The sequence below is a fragment of the Sus scrofa genome, chromosome 11, assembly GCF_054392235.1.
Source record: "Sus scrofa isolate SSC_HxYL_T2T_F1_AM1 chromosome 11, Sscrofa_HxYL_maternal_Yorkshire_Landrace_v2.0, whole genome shotgun sequence".
Lineage (NCBI taxonomy): Eukaryota > Metazoa > Chordata > Mammalia > Artiodactyla > Suidae > Sus > Sus scrofa.
The window spans coordinates 13,879,345-13,907,122 of NC_139393.1; the positions used below are offsets into that span (position 1 = coordinate 13,879,345).

The following is a 27,778-nucleotide window of genomic DNA, read 5'->3' on the forward strand; positions in this document are numbered from 1 at the left end:
GAACGGCCATTCTTTCTTCTAAGTTCAATATATTCGTCTGTACGTACATTATTGTTTTCATTATATTTCAGTCATCCTTGCATGTGCAGAGTAACGACAGTTTTGTTGGACCTGGTGACTTAATGGTTAAATTAATTCCAACTAGATCCATTAAAAGGTAAACCATATTTTAATTGACTGGGTAATAGGAATCCATAACTGAGAAAAGTGTTCCCGTAATTTATATAAAGCAAACATCAAGAGAAAACATCAGATGTTCAATATATTTAAACCAACAGTATTTCAAACAGTTGACTGTGATCCTAACCAGGCTACAGGAAACATAAATAACGCACCTCCGTGGATCACTTCGGTTACAGTTTCACCTTCTTTAACCAGTCTCAACTCGGGTTCCCCTTCAATTTTGACCTTTGTTATCATGGGTCCTGAGGCATTGTTTTAGGAGACAAATACCATGTTAAATGCAGTCCTTTAAACTTATAAGAACAGAAGCTTATTTCAACATTTGGTATTGCTCAAGTGTCAAAGTGGTTTCAGATTTTATGAAATTGGTAAGAAATAGTTCCCATTGTCTTTGAATCAGTATTTATGAAAAAATGACTCAGTCTATTGATATGCTACTGAAATAGCTTTCACCTGCTTTAGCATTTAAATTGCTGTTTAATTGATCCATCGAGTTTTTCCACAGTTGTGATCCCATAAACTATTACATGTGGCTGTACTTTGGGAACCATACAGTATATGCAAATTTGAGTTGCTCTGATGATAACTAGTCTAGCTCTTACTTAACCATACTGATATTACCTATTACTCTTTCTTATGAAATTTTTAATTTAATTTTTGGGGGGCCACACGTGCAGCATATGGAAGTTCCCAGGCCAGAGATCAGCCCCACACCACAGCAGTGACCTGAGCTGCTGCAGTAACATCACCGGATCCTTAACCCACTGCAGCACAAGAGAACTCCTACTTTAATTCTTTAATCATTCAACATCTTTTGTTTTTTTATCTAATGGGCATAAGACTGAAAATCAAAAAAGCCAACTTTGGAGTTCCCGTCATGGCTCAGTGGAAATGAATCGACTAGCATCCATAAGGACGCAGGTTTGATCCTTGGCCTTGATAAGTGGGTTAAGGATCTGGCATTGCCGTGAGCTGTGGTGTAGGTCACAGACATGGCTTGAATCCCATGTTGCTGCCTCTGTGGTGTAGGTCAGTGGCTTACAACTCCGATTTGACCCCTAGCCTGGGAACCTCCATATGCTTAGGGTGTGACCCTAAAAAGACAAAAAAATAAAGTAATAAAATTAAAAAGACCAATTTTATGCCTACCTTTAAGATATGAATTTCAAGTTTCCTGGGAAAATGGATTTGAGTACTTACCTTCTATATGTGAATAATGCAAATATTTACTAATTAATAGTTAAACAGCCCTTCAAATGCAAGGTGTTTTTTTTTGTTTGTTTTTTGCATTTGACTTGCAAAATGATTTTGCTCCCAGAGAAAATCATTTTGAATGTTAGAAGGCTAATTACTACATTAGTTAATCAAGACTATTTCTTAGAGGAGTTCAGTACATTTAACTCATACTATAATTAATACCCTTTAGCAGTTGAATGTAACTATATTTGCTTATCTTTGAGAGGATTTATTTGCTTGTCCAGAAATTGTCAATGTACACCATTACCCAGAATTAAATAGCCTAGGAGAATCTAAAATAATGAAAACAAGAGTATAATTCTTTCAAACAGTAAGAATTTCACACCATAATATTTGATCTATGGGGCCAGTAGACATTGAGTGTCAAACATTAAGGCAAAGTTTTTAAGGTGTGAAAATTTCAAAAGGAAAGAATACTTAAGTAGTTAAAGAGCAGAAAATTAGTGAATAAAATGTCCCAATAGGCATTTCTTTAGAAGAGCCTAAACTGAAACTTCAGAAACATCGTCTACCTTTAAATTCTATTAAGGCAGATTTTTATAACAATTTTTTTTCATATTTACTCCTCATGGGCACCTACGAGAGTACTCAACACAATAGGTGCTCAATAAGTGTTTGTTGAATTGAATTTCAGTTGGTTTATTCCATAATTCTAAAATTTAGTTAAGTACTTTTTTATAAGAAACATTTAAAAAATAGTGTCTCGGAGTATAATTTATTTAGTAAGAATCCAGGAGTTATCAGTGGATTAGCAAAAGTTCTAACAGTGAGAAGGAAATGCCAATAGCAGTCCGAGAGCTAGACAGTTGTAAATAGCTGCCAAAGAGAGTATTTGTCTCCTTCATTGTGTTACATAAAGTAAAACTCCTGAATTTTTAAAGTGAAGATTAATGCATAGGTTACATGGCCCCATTTTTCATCCTAGTCCCCGTCATAGGAAGAATCCAAGAAAGATTAATACAGTAAAATACTGCTCAAAAAGATTGAGAAGATAAGTGGGTTGAATGAAGAAGCTTGAAAAAAAAGAGAAGAATCTTTTAAAATAAGAGTAGTACATGTGTATAAATCAAATGTAATAATTTTTTAAACAAAAAACAATTAAAACAGTACATGTGAATTATTTCTATAGAAGCTTCAACAGAAGCTGTGTACACGTGATTATAAAAAATTTTAGGGAATCTAATTTTTAAAAAAGAGTAAAAGACTTAAAATCAGGGATCATTTTATAATTTTTCATTAAAACAATGAAGAAACATTTTCACAACAAAAATTTCTGTGATTTAACTTCATCTTAAAACACCAAGTTCTTTTCATCAATGTGTAAGAGCAGTCAAATTCTCAAAGTTGACAATAGATATATTATTTTTAAAAAAAGTTCCAAATACCTCAATTTTGTCTCAAGAATATATACAAATGTAGATAATAGCTAGGAAATAAACTTTTAAATACGTATTTCCAATGTCTAAGTTTTAGATAATGTCTTACTTTTAGAGGAATAGACAAAAGAATTCAAGAGGTTGGCATCTTAATTCATAAAATGAGAAGAAATACCAAAATCAAAGATAATTACAATAATAGTTTTCTTGAGATTCAATTGAAGGCATAATCTATTCCTTATTTGGAAGGCTATTTCTTTTCTTTTTACAGAATAATAACGATAACCTGGTCTGTTCTCTGTGGCCATTCATCACATTAAGATGCTTAGACATGGAAATGATAAATTCTTAAGGTCTGACCCTTTGGAATTAATTAAAACGTGAAATGAAGAGGGCATCAGGGATACTGAAATTGACTAACAGAGACAGTAGGGGTAGAGAGAAAAGCGACTTTAATTTTCTTGTCTGAAATACCAGGAGATAAGTATATGTGTACCTGGTTAATTTATTATAAGCCCAGGATTTGTTTAATCAGTATCTGGGTACTAGTGCTAATGCAATATCGAATTAAGTTCAAGTGAAATAAAATACAAGCAAATGTACTGAAAGTATTAGGAATGCACTATCTACTCTGCTAAATAATTTGCATTCCGCATTCTGCTGTTAAATGAGCATGCCATTGGTATAGAAATATTTAGCATGTTAGTTTCAAAAAGAATGTAGATACATTCAAATCTATTATATGGATTTTTAAGGAACCATGTTATAATACCAATTTTTACCTTCCGTTTTGATAATAGGCTGAAGACTGCCTTCAATCACTTTAATTTTTGGTTCCACAACTTTGGTTATAATTTTAGTGGCTGTAAGTATAGAAAGTGGAACATAAATGATGTTTCCCAAAAAACAACCTGAACATAATTGTCTTTTTTTTTTTTTTTTTTTTTTTTTTTTTGTCTTTGTTGGGTACTGAGGTATCAGTGTGGTAACTGTTCAGGCATTCATATACAGGAGATATTCGTGGTACATAATCTAGTATCTTCTTATGTCCAGATGATGAATTCTGAAGTCCAGTGACTTGGATTTGTTCCAGTGAAACAGATACTCACTAAGTGAGGATTTCTACCTAGAAATCTATAATTTTGAACTGTACCACTAAAGCTCTTTACCTTCTTTTGTACTTCTTGAAAATATTGGCTGCATAGCAACAAAGACAAACATGATTAATTTCATGCAATTCATAATATCTTAAATTGCATTGTTGAATTCTTTTTCAATTAGAAGACATTGAAAGAAAAAGACTCAATATATTTTTCATGCATTTGATAACAGTGACATAGAAAGGAAAATATGAAAAATAGTTTAGAATACTTAAAAGTAAAAATGAATTTCAGCCAGCCAGATACGAGCTCTATGCAACAAACATATGATCAGTTTTTAAGTTGTAGACCAAAATGGCTCTAATTTTCAGCTTTATCATCACCATCTTTTTATGTTGAAAGTTGTGTATTTTGAATGTATGTCGTCCACCCAGCTGAGATAATAATGTGCAAAATGTATTTGAAATAGCAGCCAACTATTTGGTTGGCTTTTAGTTGTACAGATTAAGTGGGAGTATGCCTCTGGAGCCATATCCCAGAGCTACTGGCTTTTTATCATTTCTAATTAGAGCCTAAAAAATGCATTCATTAGCTGATGCACAAAGCTATCTCTGCAATTATAACAGATTGTGTTGACACATTAAATTCAAGATGTTAGCAGAGTTTGGATTTCTGTCACATTCTCATTTCAGGTTTCTGAGATCTTTAGCTATGTCATCTCTTTGAATTAATATGGATTCGAAGGCTTAATCATGACTATGTCTCACTTATTTTAGATTTCATATGTTGAGACCTCAAATTATAAAATTTTTAATGTATCAAATCAGTGTGTCCAATTATTGATTCCACAGGTGGACTGGCCACAGAGGAACCTTTCCATGAAGGTCACATCCACAGAGGTCACTTCATTTAAAGAAACTGGTAGTTTAGAATGTTTGTATTTGATTCCTAGTTTTGTTTCAGTTTTGCTTTTCCGAAGACTTAAATAGTTTTAACGAGTCATGGGCTGAGGATTAAGTACTGATTTTATTCCTCTCTACCTCAAATGTCATATAGTTGACAACGTATGCTAAAGAGCATCCCCACCCCATACAATTTAAAATGTATGGTGTTTTGGGGACAAGAATAGTACATGTTATGGAAATTCAAGAAGTTTTAGAGACAAGTCAATAAAGGAACACAAAAGTGGGATCTTTAGTTTAATTAGTCTCTCCCTCTATTTGAAATGTGCTTCCAAATAACAGTGTACAGGTTGGTGAGGAGTTAAAGAAACATTCCACATCAAAACGTCAATCTCAGAGCTGTCTCAAGAGCTATGAGAAAGTATGCAAGATTCATTAAACTTGCATAATTTCAAAAAATGTAACTTGTTCTCTGTGAGTGAGGATCCAATTTAAGTAGAGGAAAATAAAGAAATTACAACAGTTTGGCTCATTGTAAACAAAATATTGCATTGGCATATATAGAAAGTGGTGGACCTCTTATGGATAAGTAGGAAAGGTAAAGGAATGTAGTACCTTTCTAATGGATAAATATGACATAGCATTGCTGATGAATAGAGCCCTTCAGTGTTCTTTAATTTATTATAAAATCTATCTTTAACAAGACTGTATACTTCTATATTGGAATTTATGCCAAGTTGAATGACAAATTTTTCAACTAAATCTTTGAAACAGTATGGAGCTGGCCTGATACTAAGATTGCTTTTATTATTATTACATAGTTGAAGTCAGTAAGAGCAGCAGTCATTTTGTTTTGCTCCTTACATCATCTTTACTCCTTTCCATATCTAGTGCAAGTCTCAAGGACATTTTTCTTAGTTAAATAACAGGATGCTTACGGTATAAAATAGAATAATTTCTAGCCAAGATAAATGTGAGAATTGAAGCAAGGCTTTACTGATACATTTTGAGTGTTGAATTGTAGAGTCAAAACAAAATGGAAAGAATTTCTGCTTTGAAAGCTGAGATGGAAGAGAGAAAAAACGACGAAGAAAAAGCCATGTTGAATAAGAAACACAATAAGTTACATTGATGCAAATGAAGTACCCTTTACCATTGTTAAGAAGGAGAGCTTTAATTTTGATAATCTGGTAGAGTCAGAAATAAAAGAATCTTGGATTCTAGACACTCTAGGTTTATTACCTCACAGATTTTTATTGTTGTTGTTGTTCATCCCATTTTGAATGGGAAGAGTCTTTGAACCACCAGCTCATAAACGTTAGAATTCTCTGACAGCCTGCCTTTGGATGGCTGAGGGCTTGAGAATGAAATGAGCTACAGATCTTTCAGCAACGTTATTTCAGGGTCCACACATTTGAATTTTCAGATGGCTCTTGAGTGCCTTTTAGCCATCTCTCTTCTTTGTATGTTTGCATGTCTTTTTCCCCTGCCTCTTTGCCATGCTCTATCATATATGTATATGGTATAGCATATATTTTATACATATATGATAGCTAGTAGATGAGTGAGGAAGTGGTTCATGGGTGTTGAAGGGCATAGTCATGGCTAAAAAGTCTCATCCAGACCTCAAACCGTTTCAAGTGGGGTGAGATTTGCCATTGTTTAGAATTCTAAATACCAGATTATCAATCATCTCTGTAAATACAGAGAAAATTATCATTTATTTTTTAATATCTTGCCATTTATATGTGACAGATATTCATTATGTACTTACTGTAGACAGTTATGGGGATTTCTTTGAAGGTGCTACCACGAACAAACTGAAAATAAATATTTATATTTGGTAACATGAAATGTAGCTGTATTAAAATCTTGGCACCCTAATTTTTAATTCTTAGCAAAGTAAAAATAGTAAAGCTATCATTACATTTACTAGAAATGAAGTCTTCACATAAATCATCTTCCATTTTACTACAATTGGGCAAATGGTGTAAAATGACTGAATTTGCTACTCGGTTTTAAAAATTATAGAATAGCTAATAATCCCAAATTAAATATGTTTGCTAAATAATATCTCATATGTTGTATGAGTATGTCTGAATACAAATATTCAACCCAATATTTATCCCAGAATAGTCCTTTGCCTTTAACTATTGTGATTAGTGAAAATTTCTCGTAAGTACTTTATCTTTCCCTTTTATTATGCAGCAGAAATATTTGATAGAACTATTATAGTTTTATATCAAAATTTTTTATCTTCCCTAGGGACTATAAATTTTTTAAATAAAGGGCCGTATCTGATTCAACCTACTATTGCTCAGAATACTTAACACACTTCTTGGCCCCAAGTAGCATTTATTAGATACTTCTTGAATAAAACCATGAAAAAATGAGGCCAATGGTGCATAATGAACAAAGAGCAATGCAAGCCCAATGTCCATCTACTTATTAATGCATATACTTCTATTCTCTTATGTTAAACCTGCAATATCTGTTAACACATTAGAAACACATGCAATATCCATACCTTAATTTGGATGTATTTGATCAGTTTATTAAGTATTTCCAGCAGCTGATCATTTCCAACAGGTATGTCTATGAAGAGAAATATTAGATGAATATTGGTAAGAATAGGTAAAAATTAAAATCTAGGTTTCTACTGAAAAAGATTTAGTCCATTCATGAATTCAGTAATTACCAACCTGCTGGGTAGAGGAGTTTATCTACAACATGAATGACACCATTTGTTGTCATGATGTCAGATTCTTTCGATTTCAGTTCATTTACCAGAAGTGTATCATTTACCTGTTAAAACAGAGGATAGTGTTAATGAAAAATCTGATGAAGTATGAACATGAGGAGAATTGAATGATAGATGAACACTGTCACAGATTCATTCTAGAGAACTTACTCCTTTCAGATAGATTTTGCTTCCTTGTGTGGTCTTTAGAATGTTAGTAACCCCAGGTTCGAATCCCTTTCCAATGAAAACTCCTGGCGTCAGGTGATAAAGGATGATGTTCTGAAGAGCATTTTTGTCCCCTGGGGGAAAATATATACTTATTTAACAGAATGTCATATATTCTGCCAATATGATAGTAGGAGAACTAAGGAGAAGATATTTCTTTGTCTTTATTTTTTCCACACTGTGATTTCTCATTGTTCTCTCAAAACATAGAGTCTGTGTCAAAACATAGAGTCTCTTCAGTCAGTTCAATCAAATATTATCCAACTCACTGGGAGGAAAACATCAAATTGTTTTTGAAATCATGGCTATTTCTTTTGTTGTGACCTAATTGTGTGGCCTTTAATAGAGATAGTAAGTGGACATCTAGCCCAACAACGTGACACTAAGCAGTTAATTGAGAACATTTCCAAACAATCCTCTGCATACCCCAAGTGGAATTAAAGGAGACAAAGGCTAGCCATGAATATGAAAAAGGGAATGTTTTTAGGGCTGACATCTGGTCAGGAATGCTTGAGGAAGAAATGGGATCCCAAAGTCAAGGGTCAAATATCTGATGTTCACGTCTACTCACGAATCAGAATTTCCTTTTCTTCATTAGTCATTCCCTTAAAGGCATCATTGGTTGGCACAAATAAGGTCCAATCTCCAGGTTGTGTCAGGAGCTCTTTCAGATCTGCAGCTTCAAGTAGGCTGAGGAAGATGCTAAGCAAGAAGGGCATGTTTATGTTGTTAGATTTAATCTAGCCATGCCTACCCACCATGCATGAAAGAGAATAGAATCCCTATCTGTGGAAGCATGAGAAAATTGTTCATGCATTTTCATATGTTTCAAATGCAATTTACTGCTAAAGTTTTCTTATGGAAAAATCATTTAAATGTATACATGATCTTTAAATTTCCTCAACTCTCTTTTTATCCTACAAAACTTGACAGTCGTACTTTCTAACAAAGTAGAAGCATTTTTTTCATTTAATAAACTGCCAAATAATCTTTGTTAGTATATACACTGTTATTTTTAAAAAGCTTAATTATAAAAAAAATTGCAAGGAGCAGTTCAGTCTGTTCAATTTTTAAAGATGGTTTATTTATTTATTTATTTTTACTCACAAAATCATCTGTTTGTGCATTGCACCAGGAAGAAAAATAGTGTTAAGGATAGATTTTCATTTTGAAAGCATTTGCATATATCTCATTCTAAATTATATTCTCAGAGTTCCCATTGTGGCTCAGTGGTAATGAACCTGACTAGTAACCGTGAGGATGCAGGTTCAATCCCTGGCCTTGGTCAGTGGGTTAAGTATCTGGCATTGCCATGAGCTGTGGTATAGGCCGGCAGCTGCAACTCCAATTTGACCCCTGGCCTGAGAACTTCCATATGCCATAGGCGTGGCCCTAAAAACCCAAAAAATAAAAAAGAATTTCTGTTCCCCACAATATTAACTACTAAATGCATTCTGGAATACTTACTGTGAAGCAGAAGTATGCCTAAAGCTCTCTTTCTTTTGTGAAGGTGAAACTAGTAAGCTTACCTGAAGCGCTTATCTTGTTTTAATTTTTCATGGAGGGATTTCTCTGCTGGTTTGATGATCTCTCTGAATATGTGAATGGCACCATTTCTTCCTTGCTTGCTTCCTCTAACCATGCATGAATTTTCAATGCAGACAGCCTAGCAAAGAGAAGAAAGATACAGCTGACAATTTCCTACCTGAAATTCCCCATGTGGAAGAAGCTGTGTAGTAGAATATCTGGATAGGCTCTTCTAAGAGGTCTCCTGACTTCTAATGCCAGAGAAAATAGTTTCTCTCCTCTGTGTTTAAGGTCGTGTACAATCTGACCTCACTCTGCTTATTTGACTAGCTTTTTCACTACTAGGCAAGCTACCCTGTGTGTGGGAAAGCCAGTTTTGTTAGTAAATACCATACATTCCATATAATTACACTTCTACATTTTCTGTCATTCCTCTCCAGGTTCTGATCATTGTTACAGACCAGAGGGTAAACTTTAGTAAACTTTAGCCCCTTAGCCTTTTAAGCACCTTCTTTAACCATAAAGTTTCAGGGCTTCTCTGCCTCTTCTGATTTTTCACAAATATTTACTATATTGTCTTGACTGTAAGACCTATCAAATATAAGTCAAATTACTAAGTTATAGCATTTTTGAACAAATATAATATTCATGTATGTATCATGTAGAATGAAACCTGTTTTCTGCATCATTTAAAATGTGCGTCTTGGCTTTATGGAACTGCGGTGAGCAGCGCTGGGTCATATTCAGTTTTAGCTAATGCTTGACGTCTCTGCATTCTTTTTAGCTGTAGCTGCAGTGTTGTCTGGACAGAAACTGAACAGCACCATTAGTAGCACTGTGATTTTGATAAGAAATCTTTTCTAGAAATTTTACTTCAGATAAAGTACATTGGAACCATTTTCTAGAAATCTTGATGAGCTTCTAAGAGTTAATCTTGAAAGTCTGCCGGAAGTGATTCTGTTGCTAAATGGTGATCTTACAGTAAAAGCTCATCCTAAATGTTTGACTCCACATGAACATTACCTTGTAAACAGTAAAGTACGGAACTCTATAGCACAAAAGCTTGTTTTCAAGAAGTTTAGTGATTTATGGAATTGAAATCAAGCTTTAGAAAAGGTAATTTATAAGGAAACAAGTGAAAATATTGGAAGTATTAATATATAACACTTTTTGTATACTTTCCTCATCATCTTTTCCTATGAATATTTAACTATTAAAACCACATCAAAATTATGAGAAGCATTTGTTGTAAGAACCTTCTTTGAGAAGGCCATGTCTTTGACATTTAGACCAGTGTGGGTATTTTATCTTGTTCTGATTTACTTACAGTACGATACACGAAGACCCTGAGCTGTTTGCCTCCAATGGTCTCGAGTTTTTGTCCATTGTAAAGCTCGTTAAGGCCAACTTTTACTTTCAATATGTGATTCTGCAGAATTAATTTAAGAAGCCGCTGGTCCATGCTTAGAGTGTCATCTATAAGTAGATTCATTACAAAGGAGGGTTATTTTATTTAAAAAGCATTAAAATTTCTCCTATAAAAGAAAATCATGAAAATGGATAACTCCCAAAACGGTTGATCTATTGGATCCTACACTTACGTACTGCATGAGTTGTTTAAAAGCTGAAGGCTAGGAATTATGAGCGCCAGTTAAAACTCTATGAGCTATTTCATCAAATGTCTACAACATGATTCCAAGAAGTTCAAACAATGGTTTTCACCTCTGTGAGGGCCACATGGTTTTATGTGATCACTGCAAAAGTTAAACTCAAGATCGGCCAAGATTTTCTCTGAGAATTTGATATCCCTTAGTCACATGAGAAACTACTGATGAATCATTTGTGAATGTGTTTTGATTGATGGAGAGAGAGTTAAAGAATATAACCTCTTAAAGGTGGGTTGCTGTCAACATATATGAACATTGCTATTACAGAGAGGAAAAACAGCTTTTCTCGGAATTTGAATTTTCTTATTAATGATTTCCGTCATTTCTCATGTAACAACTTAGTATTTGGAAAAAATTTAAAAGGTGATAATATTTTTTTTTGATGCTAATTTCTGCCTGACAATTTAAAGATGTCTTTGTTAAGTCATTTTTTTTTTTCTGGAAAAAAAAATGTGGCAGGTTGCATTAATCTAAACACAGTCTTTGAATGGCAGGTTCTGGGTCAGTACTTGCGAAAATAGTTGACATCATAATATGTAAATGCATAATATTCTCTTCTTTTTATTTATTTAAAATTTGATACCTTCCTTTCAAATTCTGAGTTTCAAAATCCACCTATATATTCCTAAATATTATGTTGGTATTAAATAAACAAATTAGATTTCTTTTTCTATTAATAGACTCATTATGTGTGCTGAGAATATGATCAGATCCACAGAATAACTGAAGACCCCTTATCACAAACTTCCCCTTCCTGTTATCTATTATAGTGAAATGTTTTGAAATGAAGAGCATCTATCTGTGTAGCCAGTGAAGAAACTAATCAACACCTCACAAAATGAATATTATTCCTTAATACAAACATTCATGGTTGAGAAAAATGGTGTGTAGGGGAGGAAAGACAGGAATGACAGTGACCAGTACATACCAGAAAATGCGTTATTCACAGGCGCCAACAAAGTGTATTCTCCATCTGGCCTCAGAGCAGAAGCCAAGCCTAATTGGGCCACAAGGTCTGTGAAAGTGGTTTGCTGATTTCCAGCCAGCTCAATAACTTGTTTGGCTGTAAATAAACCACCACCATTCAAACAATGTCGTCATTGTTATTACCATCATCATGAAATTAGTAAATCGGTCTTTGGCTGTTTTCCACAAGCTCTTTACTGCACTGGCAATGTGCTAAGACATCCTGCCTGTCCCCAGTAAGAGAGTTCCAGCTTCCCTTTCCCAGGGTTGATAAGCAAAGAATTTCTGAAGGAAAATGTCATTCTGACTTCTTGCTTTTCAGTGTTCTTTAATTCTCTATAGCTCGCCTCATGTCTCTCTGCTCCTGCGGGTGCCACAGCTCTTTCACTGGTCCACACGTAACCATTTGATTGTATCTTTCCTTCTGTTTTCAAGGAAAAACTCTGGCACGAAGGTAATCTTTATAAATATTAGGTGTTAGAAACTCTGGAAAGCCAAAGTTCAAGGCCCATGACTACACAAGCTGCCTACTTAGTACCCATCTCACTGTTTATTTTGTGTTTGTGCTTCCCACACCTTTTCTTAAACTGCACATTTCTGTTCCATGGGCTTACTCTTGAGGCATCCTAATTGGTAAATGATAGCAGGCAGAAGAAACGAAACTGTTGCTCACCAGAATCAGGAATCAGGACCTGATCGATCAAATGGATAACGCCATTATTTGTCACAATATCTTTTTTGTTCACCATTTTGATGCCATTTACTGTTATACTGTCACCATCACATCCTATCTCAATTGTGTTTCCTTCCAGGGTCTCAAAGACTGCACCACTCGTGATAGCCTCAGAACACTGGAGGGTGTTTAAAATGTGGTACTTCATGAGAGCTGGAGGACAAAGTAAAAAGAGCAAGCTTTCAGATCAAGGTAAATAGCATTTGACCCTAAAAGATGCATTTCACTGTGGAACTAAGTATTCTAAGAAATATAACACATATATAAGACTTAAGTATTGACCTAAGGTTTTAAGATTCTGTTTATGTTCTAGAAATTTTTTTTCCAACTCTACAATAAAATTAGTTTATTAGCTCAGTAGGAAGTCAAAAGGGAAGATTGGCTGCATGAAATGATTGGTGTAGCTCTATAAAATGTGTTAGATCAAGTACCTATTAGCAAAGAAAGTAATTTTTGATGTGAACACAAGAATAAGTGCTCCTTGGAGTTCGTGCTGTGGCTCAGTGGGTTACGAGCCCGACTAATATGAAAATGCAGGTTCGATCCCTGGCCTCGCTCAGTGGGTTAAGGATCTGGCTTTGCTGTGAGCGGCGGTGTAGGCCAAAGATGCGGCTCAGAGCCTGTGTTGCTGTGGCTGTGAGGTAGGCCAGCAGCTGTAGCTCCTATTTGACCCCTAGCCTGGGAACTTCATATGCTACAGGTACAGCCCTAAAAAGAAAAAAAAAAAAAATAATAATTCCTCCTTTCAGAAGGCCTATAAAGTTATTTGTAAGTGATACCCGTTCCAAACACCGAAGCAGTATCTTGCCTTAGCCATTCGTAGCAGAATAGCTGTAGAGGCATCCCTCATTTCTTTGAGCATGACTTTATTGCGCTTTGCAGATACTGTGTTTTTTACAAATTGAAGTTTTGTGGCAACCCTGAAGACAACATCTAGAAAATAGCCAAATAAAGATTTCTTCAAGGAATCTGTGCCGATTCTGTGTTATGTCTATATCTGTATCAAAATTTCCCATCTTAAATTGGTTAAGCACATTTGGGGTAGGCTAAATGAAATGTGCCAGTCCTAACATAAAATCTAGTTGAAAATAAAAAGGGACACTGGAAAGAAGCCAAATTCTTTGGATCAGTAGTGACCAAAGAGAACCACACAATTTTCTCAAATCAGCTTTAGCATAAATTTAGAATGAAAAGCATTGAATGATATATATATAATATTAAATTTGAATCATCCAATATTTCTTTTCAACACTTTCTAGTTATTTTTAATATCTGCTACTGATTTACATAAAGGCAGTGCAAAATAATGTGATCTTTAAGATATCCTGATTATTTTAATTATTAAATTAACTATTTAATTACTTTGCCTACTCTTTCAAGGATTTTGTCTTTAAAGATTTTGAGTCCACCTCAGCACAAAAGTTTTTCTCTGTCTTTTCTTATCAAAGCTGATGATACTGGCAGGACTTGATCTCATTTTCACTTCCTTTTCTTGAAATTTTGGGCGGTTTCTCCTAGAGGAAGACACTCAAGTACCTTCAGAAGCCACTTTGTCTCCCATGATCCTTTCTAGAACTCCTCGTGGAAGTTTCTCAAAAGCTTCATTGGTGGGAGCAAAGAGTGTGAAGTGACCATCTCTTCCAAGGGACTCCAGTATATCAGATGTGATGGCAGCTGCCTGAAACACAAATGTGCTTTTCAGAGGCTTGCACATTGCCAGTCCAGAAGAAAACTACAGCACCTTCAGTCTAGGCTGACATGACAGAGTTGATTCTATACAGAACTATAGAAATTAGATCTAACTCTTGTTAGATCTTTACAGTGTTTTTTTTGGCACAGGCAACCATATCTTTTCAATCTTTCCTCAAGCTGTCTGCTAGATGGGGAAATCTGCCAATGCTCGTGTGACTGAAGAAATAAGGCAATAAATGTATAACTGATGAAAACATTCTAAATACACTAATATACTACAGTCATGTAACTGATCATTTTTTACCTGTCATGCCCACATAAATATTATTATTTCATATGAGGAGATGATTTATTCTGTGTAAAATGAAAACCTTTTCATTTCACGAAATATCTTGGTTACATTTCTGCTAGATTTAATAGTCTTTTATTATTATTATTTTTTTCATTAGAGCCTGACAAGGAAAGAGGAGGAATTTCAATGGTCTAAGACAATCTGCTGTTATTCTTGTACTTACCCTAAAAGAGGAGAGGTCATCTTCTGCTTCAATGAAGTCCTGGATTGAGGTACCAATTTGTGTGAGGACACGGTCAATGACGTGTACAACACCATTTGTTGCAATCTGGTTCCCGTGGATGATTCGAGCACAGTTAACAGTGACAACCTGTAATTATTTGAGAAAAATCAAATTGCAGAAATCACAGCTATCCGTTGACCATGGAGACTTGCAAGCCCATTTCCTGTTTTTCCTGTTTATTGGTAAATGTAACATAAAGGAACTGACATTCTGAATGTCAAGGCTGAAGATGAAGACTCACATATTCCTATATCTAAAAAAAAAATCTAAGCGAAAACTGAACCAGCTGAGATCCCAAATCCAGTTACCCTTAACATATCTAGTAACATAAGGCAAAAACATCTTTGAAACTTTATTCTTCTCTTTCCTTTATGGAGATAGTCTTACACTATTTCTAACATAGATCAATGAATTACATGGTCTAATTAATCCTAAAAAAAGTTCTGAGACAGAAATAATTATTGCATAAATATGATCAGTTGTGTTTCAGTGATTTCCTAAATATTGCATCATAGCTGACCCTTTTTGTCCCTAGAATTCTGATCAAAGAGCTCTATGACCTTGTTAGAAGTTTCCCACGAAGACATTATCTAAACACACAAGAACCTAAATCAGTATAGTAGCCAGAGGGCGAATAAAGGAATACACATTCTCTGATTATGCTTTAATAAATTATCTGATAAATTCTTATTTATTATTTTCTCTCTTATTAGTTTTTCAAATATATCAAATACTAAAATTTCCTTTTATAGAACAGCTAAGTCTCCTGTCAATGAACTGCCAGCTTAACTTCTTCTCACTAACTCTTTAGCAGAAATCAGTCACTTGAGTTAGAAATTTACATGCTCTAGAAGTAGGGAAAAGTCATGGTTTGGCACTCATATTCACTAACATTTTATTATTTCTGTGGACCTTATAAAAAAGGTACAGAAAAAAATTAAAGGCAATGTACTTTTTATTAGTGAAACTTACCCCATTAGGATAATGGTTAATAAAGAGCCCCAGATTGTTATACATTGAAGGAATAATCATGCCATTTTTCAGGTCCTTGGTCAGCATTCTCTTATTAACCATGTGGCTATGTAAAGCATTCAGCAATTCAACATTTACATTGCTCTCCAAACCTCTACGGATATCCTAGGAAAAATTAAAATAACGGAAGTTTATTTTATTGTAGTTGAAAATTCTCATAATCACCTAATTTCTACTCTCATTATTTTCTCACTGAATTATCCAGACAGTCAAACCAAATTGACATAAATCACTTAAAATTATAGTGTTTTAACTGATTAAGAAATTTTGTAAGCAAAGTGTTCTGGATCTTACAGAACACTTGGACGTTTTCAGAGACAAAATAAAGTTTTTAGTGAATATACTTATGAAGAGATGATCTTGATGTAAAGGCTTAGGGAATATAGATCTATCAATATTTAAAATCTTATAAATGGGAGTCTCCGTTGTGACACAGTGGAAATGAATCCGACTAGGAACCATGAGGTTGCAGGTTCGCTCCCTGGCCTTGCTCAGTGGGTTAAGGATCCAGTGTTGCCATGAGCTGTGGTGTAGGTCACAGATGTGGCTTAGATCTGGCATTGCTGTGGCTGTGGTGTAGGCCAGCAGCAACAGCTCCAGTTAGATCCCAAGCCTGGGAACCTCCATATGCCGCAGGTGTGGCCCTATAAGACAAAAGACAAAAATAAAATAAAATATTGTAAGTGGAAAACAAAACAAAAATGGTATTATATTTGTATATAACATTGGATTTTTAATAAGCATTTAATGTTTATTCTATAAAAAATTCAAGAATTCAACTATCCTATACCTTTTTATTTATACACTACCATATTATTTCATACTGTACTTGGTGTTTATGAGAAATACAATGATAAGTAAGGGGAAGTCTCAACTTACCCTGTAACAACAGGTAAAAATGAACATAGTAAGATAAAGAACAGGAAGAGAAAAAAATAGATTGGGGGTCAAATGAAGATAGCCAGCAATTCAAGCTTTGGAGACAGGTCTTGAAGGGTCAAAAGGGTAGGAATGATGTGATCATTCTAAGTCCAGTTGCAGGCACTGGCTGGATGTTGAGCAAGCAGAAGTTGTCCAGAGTGGTAATTGTCTACTTCTACATTTATCAGATAATATTAAGAAAGAAATTTTATATAGAAATTTTTATATAAAATTATAGGGGACAATAAAATCAAAGACTTTAGTGCCCTAGTAAAGTGTAAGTTAAATTGGCAGTGGAGCCACTGAAGCTTTTGCAGAATTGGAATGTAACGATCAGCCTGGGCTTTAGGAAAGTTAATCTGGTGGTAACGCATAGCAGAAAGGAGAGTATTATGGGGGTGAAAAATGAGATGTGGTTGGATAACAGTTGTTTCTAAGATTTGGAGAGAGGGGAAGTAAGCTTGACTCATAATTTTCAAGTTTGAACTCTGAGATTGGTATGGCCAATTATGGAAAAGAGACAGCAGGAAAGCAGTTGTTTATGGGGAGAAAGAAAGTAGCATATGTTTTAGATAATGTTTTGTTTAAAAATAAAGATGGTGTGTCCAAGGAGAAATAAGAAGATGGATGTTAGAAGTATTCTCCTGGGGTTCAATGGTTCTGTGCATTAAAGTGAAAGCAGAGGTCATGGGTTGTACAAGTAAACTGCTGAGTATAGTTCCTAAAGGACATTTTCCTAAGAACCATTCTCTTAAGGCAAGGAAGCAGAGGAGTCAGCAAAAGGAACCAGAGAGGTGGTTAGAGAGGTGGGTAAAGACAACCAGAAGAGAGGAGGTTCTATAATGCAATCAATTAACTACACAGTTAACGTAGCAAAATAAAATTTAGAGGAATCTGCTCAAGTTGTACTCAATGTTATCTGACTCTAGTAGTAATTATCATTTCATCCTCACATCAGGTAGAAAGTGGGAATATATTCTACACCAGTTTTACAGATTTGGATATTGAGTCATGATTTAGTGGGTTGTAAATCAGACGAGGCACAAAAAATGCCTGAAAAAACAAATGTATTGCTTACAACCCTTCATTTAAATATCCACACGTTTACAAATCTGCCAGTCTTTGAACAGGCATATACGTTTACATGTAATTAAAGTAATAATTGTACATGATACAGCATATTGTAAAAGGCAATTTAAAGCTCTTGCCTTTCATTTCTATGTCATCTAAAATGATATACATTTTCTCATAACCAAAAGGGAAAGAGGAAAGGCATAAAAGAGAACAACAACACGTCCTTGTTCAGTCCACTATTGGTTTGCCTTTTTTTTAACTAGTCCATGAGCTTGCTGGGGTGTTATTCCATCACTGGATGTATTAAAATCATTTACTCCTTACCTTCAATAATTCATCCTTTTATGCACAACAGAAAGATATACAATTTATGTTAATTTCTAAGTTAATAAATTAATTAAAATAAAAGTAGCAAAAAACTACATTCATAAAAACAATAAATTACAGAATCCAGGTTGTCCCAAGCTTCATTACTGGGTGCGAAGTAAGTGAATGATCCCTTTCCTTCTATCTCCTCCCTCAGTTTTGAGACATCAGAATAGCGCTGTGTTGTGGTGGCTCCCACGATGCCCAGAGTACCATAAACATGGTCAATAGGCAAAACTGAAATAAGAAATGAATACGTACTTACAATAACATTTCATGAATATAATTTACAATGATTTAACCTTTACATCAAGTTGTCTGACACACTTAACTGATAATTTTAGCAATAAAATTCTATAAATCATCAATTTTATATGGAAGTTGCCATTCAAATGTCAAATAATTGAGTTGAAATATATCATTTCCCACATCCTTTGTATTGGTTGAAAATGAATTTTAAATTATTGTCCTAGTTTCATTTTAGTCTAAGTATCAAATCTGCTATGTCAAAAGGGTTCAATTATCATTATCAGCAAGTCTCTTAAATTATTTTGCTGGAAAAAAAAGTTTCTTCCTTCTCATCGAGAATGACAAAGGGGAGTTTCCATTGTGGTGCAGTGGTTAACGAACCGTCTACCAACCATAGGGAAGTGGATTCGATCCCTGGCCTTGCTCAGAGGGTTAAGGATGCGGCATTGCCATGAGCAGTGGTGTAGGTCACAGACACAGCTCAGATTCCGCATTGCTGTGGCTGTGATGTAGGCTGGCAGCTACAGCTCTGATTCTACCCCTAGCCTGGCAATCAGCATAGCCATGGGTGTGGCCCTAAAAAAGACAAAAGACAAAAAAAAAAGAGAGAGAGAGAGAGAGCAAGGCAAAGGTAATTTTTTTTCATGTTGGCTCAAAGCTCCTAAATAATGTAAAACGGTTAAATATAGGTGTATAAATATAGAGTTCTGGGTCCCTAAAAGAAATATGTAGAGCTTTTTTTTAAATCATAATTTAAGGAAATAAATAGATCAAAATACATAACACTTCCAGGATATATCTCCTGAACTTCATAAGATCAATACATGAATGCCAATCTGCAGCTTGGCACAGCCAACTTATTTTTTATGACCCTATCTTATTTGAAATTTAGTATGATTTGGATAATATCACAAGAAAAATGGCTATTATTTTTGTGAATATTGCAGTACTAGGCACACAATTAGTAAACTGCATTACAAAATCAGGATTTTATTAAACACTCCAACAGGATGAGGGAAATGAGTCACAATTAGCAGGTTAAATGTCACAAGGTTCCATGTAAATCCTATGCCTAAATCAGAAAAAAAAAGAACGAAATCCCAGAGGAAGACTTGACTTGACAGTCCTCATGTATAAAAGGCCTATGATCAATTTAAATGAATTGAAAATTCAACGTGAGTTAATGATATGGCATGGTTGCCGATGACATTAACCAAAGTTTAGGAGCTCCCCAAACTGAAGTATTTGTTTTAATATTCTTTCAGCTGCTTCGCCACACTTGGCTTGTGGACATCAGCTTTGGATCACAATCATAAAACAAATGACTGGACCAGAGGCTTTTCCTGAATGATGGTAAGGGCTCCAAAGCCTCTATCACATTTGAACTGGAGGTGGGGAGCCCAGAGAAGAGAAGATTCTGTTGGAGAAATGACTGTAGCTGGGGGAAGGGTGTGATAATTTCTGTTACATATCTGAATGGCTGTCATTTCAAAGAGGAAATAGATGAACTGTTTTTTCCCTAGTTGGCAAGTTATAGGAAACAAACTCAATAGGAGGAACGTATAAAATCAGAGAAGATGATGCCTTGCCAAGAGGTCAGCCTATGTTTCTGGACAAATACAAAGAAAAGGATTTTGCAGTGGAGATCTTCGTTCTTGAAGGAAAGTTGGACTAATTTAAATTTAGATTAAGCTTCTTTGTATTGTCCAGCATCCAGTGTATAAGATATATTTTTTAATATTTTATCACTGTGATAAATTCATGATTAAATTCAAGATATGGGGACTCTGTCTTGGATTTATCATGGTACTAAATACACACACAAAAAAAACTGAACTCTCTCCAAGCTACTTCAGCCCTTTTTCCTCAAACAAGACACATTCTTCATTTAATTCGGTAATTGAAACTTTACCTGCTGGACAGCCTTTCATTCCTTCCATTCTCATATAACCAGGGCAACATTCATATAACACAGTCCTGTACATTGGAAGAAAATTGCTATTAAAATGGGGAGACTACATAGGATACATTATAACATAAATTTAGCAAAGCATGTCACTTATTGTCATCATTTATTAAGAGTTTAGAAATCAAGTGGTTTTGTTCATTTGCTTCTTTTGGCACCAAAGTATTTTATATTAGCTTGATTTCTCTCTAGCCTCACAGCATGTGGAAAAGTTCCAGAATCTTGAGCCAAAAGCATGGAGTTTGTTTCCCAGTTCCACTACTTGGTAGATGTGTGATCTTGAGCAAGTCTTTCAATAAATTTGAGTTCCAGTTTCCCCAAATACTTAACTTGAACGTAGTAGCTAAAATACCTACTCATGGGGTAGTTGTGAATCTCAAATAAAACAATGCTTTGGTATTGGAAACATATGTACACTATAGGGGACCTTATGCAAATATGATCTCTAAAATAATTTTATTTACATAGATAGTCTTAAAAATAAATGTGGGTGTTTCCATTGTAGCTCTCAGCAGGTTAAGGACCCCATGTCTCTGTGAAGATGTGGGTTCGATCCCCGGCCTGGCTCCACTGTTGCCATAAGCTGCAGCATAGGTCACAGATGTGGCTCAGATCTGGTGTTACTGTGGCTGTGGTGTAGGCTGCAGCTGCAGCTCCAATTTGATCCCCAGCCTGGGAACTTCCATTGGCTACAGATGCAGCCTTAAAAAAAAAAAAAAAAAAAAAAAGTAAATATTTGGTTGCCAAGGAGTTGATTAAGAATTGCTTATACTTTAGCTTTCGCATATATTATATATGGAATTATATTTTGGATAGAATTCCAAAACAGGCAATTGTAATTTCACCTGATAGTTGAGAAATATGGTTATCTGTGTTGATACCTGAAAGTGGGAAATTTATCTTTATTTTCTGAATAGCACCTAAAATCTCATGGAAATACCAACTGAAAATGTCACTGATGTTTTTAAAAGGAAGTCTATAAAATATTATATTACTGAGCCGATATGTATTTTTGAGAATCTCTTAAACGTACGAAACTTTAGGTTTTTCGTTAGACTCAGTTACTTCCTCCATATCCCCAAAGCCACTCTTCGACCAGAAGGTAAATGTTTGTGCCCACTGCTACATTAAGTACTAAAGATAACTGACATTTTAGCAGTAGAAAGTGATGGCAGGTCAGACATTCTTCCTGTTAATATTAGTGACTTCTTTAGTTATTGAAACTAGAAACCAGCGTTTTCATTTATTCCAGAGCACATTTGTAAATATATTTGTGAAAATGAAGTTAAGGGAAATAAGTTAATACAATTAAACAAAGGAGACACTGCTATGTTTCCGGTTAAAAGCCAGGTTTCAAAGCAGAGAATTTTTTTTTTTTTTTTTTTTTTGGATGGAAAGCAACAAAGAATCTTGGCATATGCTTTGTACAAGCCTTAGCATCTCTAATACATTTTGATGATTAAGGTAAGATTATATCAGATATCATTAACTTCCAGGAAAGGTGTAGTAAAGATTTACCCTAAATATTTCAGAGAGCAAGTCCTTTCTTATTACATAGTTAATGTGCATTCCAAGTAGACCTCTGGCAACCTAGAATATGAGGAACAAAAGAAGAAGGATCCAGAGCTTCAGAGTCCCCTACTGAGGCCTAAATCATGGCCAGGATCATTGTAACCATTGACTTACATTGTAATTGTGTGGCTGACTCACAAGTCTAGCAGATGTCTGCAAACTAATAGGTCAAAAAGTAATATCAGTTGAAACTCTATTAAGGCAGCGTGTGGGAATGGGCAACAAGGTCCTGTGGTTACTGTGGGGAGGCACAGTCCAGCTAAGGTTATCTTCCTTGAATACATGATTTTTAATGGAAATAAAGATAATACTATCCTTTTAAATAGGTCTCTGCTCACAACTCCTTTTCCCAGCAGCATATATCCAATTTGCTTAAAGCAGTTTTAAGACTCATGAGTTAGAGTTACTTAGTAATTTCACATTTATTCATTTATTTTAGCTTCAGAAACTCTCTAAGTATTAAATCTGCATTTCACAGGTAAAGAAATAAGGACGCCAAAAGGTTAAGTGATTCCATACTTAGTATTTGCAACCAGTATTGTTAAGTTAGGAATATGTTTTTAACATCCTCCAAGTCTTACACCTGTTGAAGGCAACTGAAGTTTAATGATGATGTGCTTATGATTCTGGTTCTCAAGGAGCCCTTCACTGAGGGTGGGGTCCAAGTTAACAGGAAGCAGGCAGGAACCATTTCCACTGTTTTCTCGACTGAGGATGACCTCTCTAACGTTTTTGATCTAGAAACTTATTGTGCCCGGAACTCAGCTCCTTCATCTTAAAATGAAGAAGTTGTACCGCATGAGTAGTTCCTGACTTGCATAGGTCTAGGACTGTATTTCTTCTACAAATACTTACTAATTGACTAAACCAATAAGCTATCAAGTAATACAAAATGTTTTCCAGTTTTAAGTTAATCAGTGAAATAGATAGCTAAGTTGAACAGCAGTCATCTTTTCGGCTATTGAAATAGTAAATATAGTGGTGAGCTTCCACTGTCACCTTTGGGGACCCCAGAGGATCTGGCAGTTGGGGTTGGAATGACTGGATTAAATGAAGAGATAAAACTTAAGTCCCTTTCACACTTTGAGGTTTTTTGGGGTCAAAACTCTGGGGCGAAGTGGAGTACTTTAGGTAATTTCTAAATGACTATAGGCAAGCATTAATTTTTACCTTAAAACCCTGATATTTCAGATAAATTTGTTCTTCTGGCCTTTTTTTTTTTTTTTTTTTTTAAATAAAATAAGGATACTGAGGCACAGAAGTTAATTGACTTGCCTAAGATAAAGGAGGCCAAATCAGGAGCAGAAATGACATAGTTAGACTCTTAACAGTGATTCTGCACCATATCACATGGGCCTTGCCATAGACTCTAAGGAATAATGAGAGTTGCACTGGTGTAGGGAGAAATGCAGGGGAAATTTTTGTCTTTATTCACACACGATCCATTTTTCTTAAGCTCACAATTTTGGAGCGCATTTTCAAGAAGGATGATGTGTATGTCCATGGAAAGGCATGAGTGTCATGGTGTTGGTTTTGGAACTGGCACACTAAGGAAGAGATGAGACTTACGTTTTTTTCCCACAGATGGCACCTTGATACCAGTTCTTACAAGTGCTGAAGTACTTCTTTTTTGTGCCCAAGATCTGTTGAAGGGCACAGACATTTGGGCTGAAACATAGAGGAAGGGAAAGAGAGTTAATTTCCAAATGACAACTAGTTTTTCCTATCTGCAAGGCAGATAGTGAAAAAAAAAAAAAAAAAAAAGAAAGAAAGAAAAAACTTAACATGTGGATTTGACATTTGAAGATTTTAAAAAGTTGTGATTTTAGTCATGTACAAATCTCATTCTTGATCCAGTTCTACTGAATCATTGGAAAAACTAAATCTGAGAGACAGAGACAGAGAGAGAGAGAGTGGAAATTACACATGTTTGAGAGTAAAATGCCAGTATCATAAAACTTAACCTAGTATAATACTTAACATAAATTTAACATACTTTTGTTTTCAGGTGCCTTACCACTTTGAATAGTAGGTATTGCCCTGGCCCACTGAAGTCAAATGTGCCATTTGGGGTATGGGAGTAGCTTTTAGACTCTGGGACAATGGCAGATCAGACAGCAAAACAGGAAAGTTTTACTAAGTCCAAAGTCACTATACTCTGTACTTTTTTAGGTAAGTAATCACAGAAGTAAATGAATGCTAAGCTTAACTTAAATAATACAGTTGCACAAAAGGAATTTTATTTCTTTGACTGGAAGTAATGACATTAAAACATCCTTGGCCAAAATTTTAAGTGTCTTTCTCCCCTAAAGAGATGGAAGTCTTATTGACCCTGTAAGGCAAGGAAACTTTGGAGCATTAGGAAATTCCCTTTGAAACATAAGAAGTGGGGCCAAAATCCATTTCAAAAAAATAGTAATAAATGGTTGGTTAAGTTACTAAATTATGTCTGATAACTTTAAAAATGCTAAGTTAACATAGTTAAATTTATTCTAAGAAATATAATTTTTGGAAATTTTATAGAATGCAAAATTTAAGAGCATTCTTAAATGCTTCAAGACATTCAGAGAACATGTTACATTACCTGTGATTTAATTTTCATTCATAACTTAAATGAAAATTAACATCACGTGAGATATTTCAAAACTTACATACCTGCAAAGCTTACATAATGAGAGCCTCTCACAAGATTCTTTAATTCTGAAAACCTCATTCCAAACATTTGGGCAGAAAAAAAACACAAATAAACTGAATCATAAAGAAATGCCCTGTTAAATGTTGTTAATTAGATTAAAATTATATAGTTTCATAAAAAGCAATTATGCACAAGTTATTTTGACAATAATTCTCAAAGGTTAAGACACAATAAATCACTCCTTTTTTCCTTTTCTTGTTACATTGTAATAAGTAGGAAAAAAAAAACCCTGAGCTATAAATAAGGAGCTTTATGTAAAATTGTACATACAGCAAGCTAAGGGGGGAAAAAGGGTTTATAACATCAAACTGACTTACCCTTGATCCCGGCCCCTGATTCGGCTGTGAGCCAAGATCTTGTCATAATGACCATTGGCGTTTGCAGGGTTAACAACAACCAGCAAGAAGAGAGAAAATACGGGTAAGAAAGGAATCATCTTCAGTCTCTCCGTTGCAGTTAGTCCACGAAGAGAACTGGCAGTGGGCTATGGAGAGCTCAGGGTTTATATACATGTCAGAGTGCTGGGAGGGAGCGCTGTATCAACCTGAGAATCTGAACTCCCTCCAAAAGCCTTCAGCAGCTCCCTGTTGCCAGCGAAAGTCAGCTGTTGTCAGCTCTGTTTGCTGAGCACGCTGAGCCTCCTTTTCCTCTCATTACCAAAAAGATAGTTATTTTTATGATTTATCTTTCTCTTTACCCCTGATTCATTTCATGTCCATATTTCTGTTTTATTCTTTTGTAACTTAGAGGGGGTTTTATGGGAAATGATTTTGTTTCAGTTTGAAAGATCATTTTGTAATCTGTCCCTTTTGGAGTCCATGTTCCTGTGCTCAGTGAGAGCATGATTGGCTCTTATCACATCTTGTCATCTTCAATTTACCTCCGAATTGAACAACGGTTGTTATTTTTCACCAGAAAACAAAGGTAGATGTAAGTGTGAAGGCAGTAAATGGCGGGTGATTAAAAACAAATGTTGAATAGATATGAACTTGCACAAAGTATGAAATAAGAATTTTAACTTGCTGATGAAACATATAGGAGGGATCACCTTTTCTTTGCAGCCCTACAAAACTGGAGGGATACTTCCCACTTCACTTCGTTTTTCAAATGTCAAGGAGTACATGGAGTTAACATAAATCTAGTTCTGGCAAGTGTCCCTAACTTCTGAGATGAAGCAGCAAAGAAGAATGTGTGCGATTTATTTTTTTGTTACATGGCATGATGTTGGCCATCTCTAGACAGCACATCTCTTGGTAGTCACTGGACAAAAGCATCCCCTGTTGGAAACAACTGTTACCAATCTAACTGGAATAGAATAATTCAATGTGTATTAATAAAAAGCAGAACTGCTAGAATTCTTCTTTTTAACAGCTTTATTGAGATGTAATTCACATATCATACAATTCACTCATTTAAAGTGTCTAATTCAATGGCCTTTAGTATATTTACAAAGTTGTGTACCCATCACCACAGTCAGTTTTAGAACATTTTTACGTCCCCCCAAAGAAACCCCATAGCTGTCAACTCCCAGAACTTCCCACCGCTACCCCAGCCCTAGGTAACCACTACCATATTTTGTCTCTATTGATTTGCCTTTTCTGGACATTTCCTACAACAAAGAATTTCTTCTGCTGTATCAAGACTAGCTAAAGTCTCCTAGTGTTACACATTGCAATTGCTAGCCTAGGAACTATGAGCCCTCAGCACTTCACATCGTAGGTCAAATGTTCAGAACACTTTGGGTAAAAGAAATCCAAATGTCAGAAGTCAGCGATAAGCTGAGACAACTGCAGTGCATCTCCCTGGTTAAATAGGTTACACACTATCCTGAAGTCAAAGCCTAATTCAAATGACATCGTACTGCAAATTCTCCTGCTATAGTGGCCCATTATAGCAGGACCTGGTTGTTTCCCCACTGGCAATATGGAGAAATTTTAGACTAAATCTGCATGTTGTGCCATTGAACGGGCTTTTAGGGGAGGCTGGTTGTATCAGTAGATTATATTAAGCTTGCTGTAAGATCTTGTCTTGGGGCACTAAAATAGTTCTGCAGCTTACTCCTAGTTTATTAAGAAAGCATACAATGAAACAATAAATTTGGAAATATGATTTGGAAGGTTCTTTTCAATTTGAAAATCTTGATGTTAGGTATAGAAAATAAAAGAGCAATTCAAAAAGAGCTGGAGAAAAGATGCAGAAAAGGAAAATTATATTCTTTCTCTGGTACTCTGTGGAAAGAAGGGAATTTATCATTTATCTTTCTCTGAATGGAATTACTCTAACTTTACTTGTATGTTACTGGTTTGCTTTATATAATAGGTTTCTATTATTCTTGTGTTGTTCAAATAGTAGATGGTCGATAATTGCCTATTGAGTAGCATGCGAAGACTTTTATGAAAATAAGTTCTACCTAATATCAGTATATTAACTATTAGAACATTATTGATAACATAGTTATATGAAAGTTTTCAATCTAGACTGAAATATTATAACATTGATTGCTTATCTTCTAAGATATAACAAGAGAATTTTGGAACTACATGGGAATAAGTTGAACTCAAAATACAGAAATCTCTCCAACGTCCCCGCTATATAGTCATTCAGTCTTTGCTGGAGTTCTCTCTATTGTCAATCCAGCCCTTTTCATTTTAGACAGCTGCAAATGCTTATAAGCTTTGCTTTAGTGAAGCTGAAATCTGCTCGAATCCAGTGGGGTTTGATTAGAGAGGAAGGAATGAGGTCCAGAGGGAAAGATATAGACTTGGATAATGTGTATCAAGAGTAAAAGTGTTCTTTAAATATAATCCAGCATAATACAAATAGACTTGATTATAAGGATGGTGGTGAAGGCAGAATTAATACTTTCCTGTCACGTTACCTACTTTTTTTCTTAATGGTACCTTTACATTGAAAATATATTGAGGAGTTTCCATTGTTGTGCAGTGGAAATGAACCTG

At 35.1% G+C, this 27,778-nt stretch overlaps 1 protein-coding gene and 1 long non-coding RNA gene across 5 annotated transcripts in view; one reads left to right on the forward strand and one right to left on the reverse strand.

Annotated features, from left to right (window-relative positions):
- POSTN (periostin) overlaps nt 1–25,299 on the reverse strand; it is a 33,711-nt gene extending 8,412 nt beyond the window's left edge. The window contains exons 1-18 of one of the 4 annotated variants that reach the window (XM_005668351.4): nt 25,139–25,299; nt 23,696–23,794; nt 20,501–20,565; nt 18,419–18,576; nt 15,919–16,083; nt 14,887–15,033; nt 14,216–14,357; nt 12,620–12,832; nt 11,909–12,043; nt 10,641–10,789; nt 9,316–9,452; nt 8,358–8,488; nt 7,730–7,860; nt 7,521–7,623; nt 7,346–7,413; nt 6,593–6,638; nt 3,599–3,679; nt 336–425 (exon numbers count right to left, since the gene is read on the reverse strand). In XM_005668351.4, coding sequence (XP_005668408.1) covers nt 336–425; nt 3,599–3,679; nt 6,593–6,638; nt 7,346–7,413; nt 7,521–7,623; nt 7,730–7,860; nt 8,358–8,488; nt 9,316–9,452; nt 10,641–10,789; nt 11,909–12,043; nt 12,620–12,832; nt 14,216–14,357; nt 14,887–15,033; nt 15,919–16,083; nt 18,419–18,576; nt 20,501–20,565; nt 23,696–23,794; nt 25,139–25,257 — 2,179 coding nt within the window. In that variant the 5' untranslated portion in view covers nt 25,258–25,299. 4 annotated transcript variants of the gene reach the window in all.
- On the forward strand, nt 9,321–16,653 carry LOC146398538 (uncharacterized). Its single transcript, XR_014819304.1, has 2 exons — nt 9,321–12,871; nt 14,821–16,653. It is a non-coding gene; the product is annotated as an uncharacterized LOC146398538 (long non-coding RNA).
- Nucleotides 25,300–27,778: the final 2,479 nt, after the last annotated feature.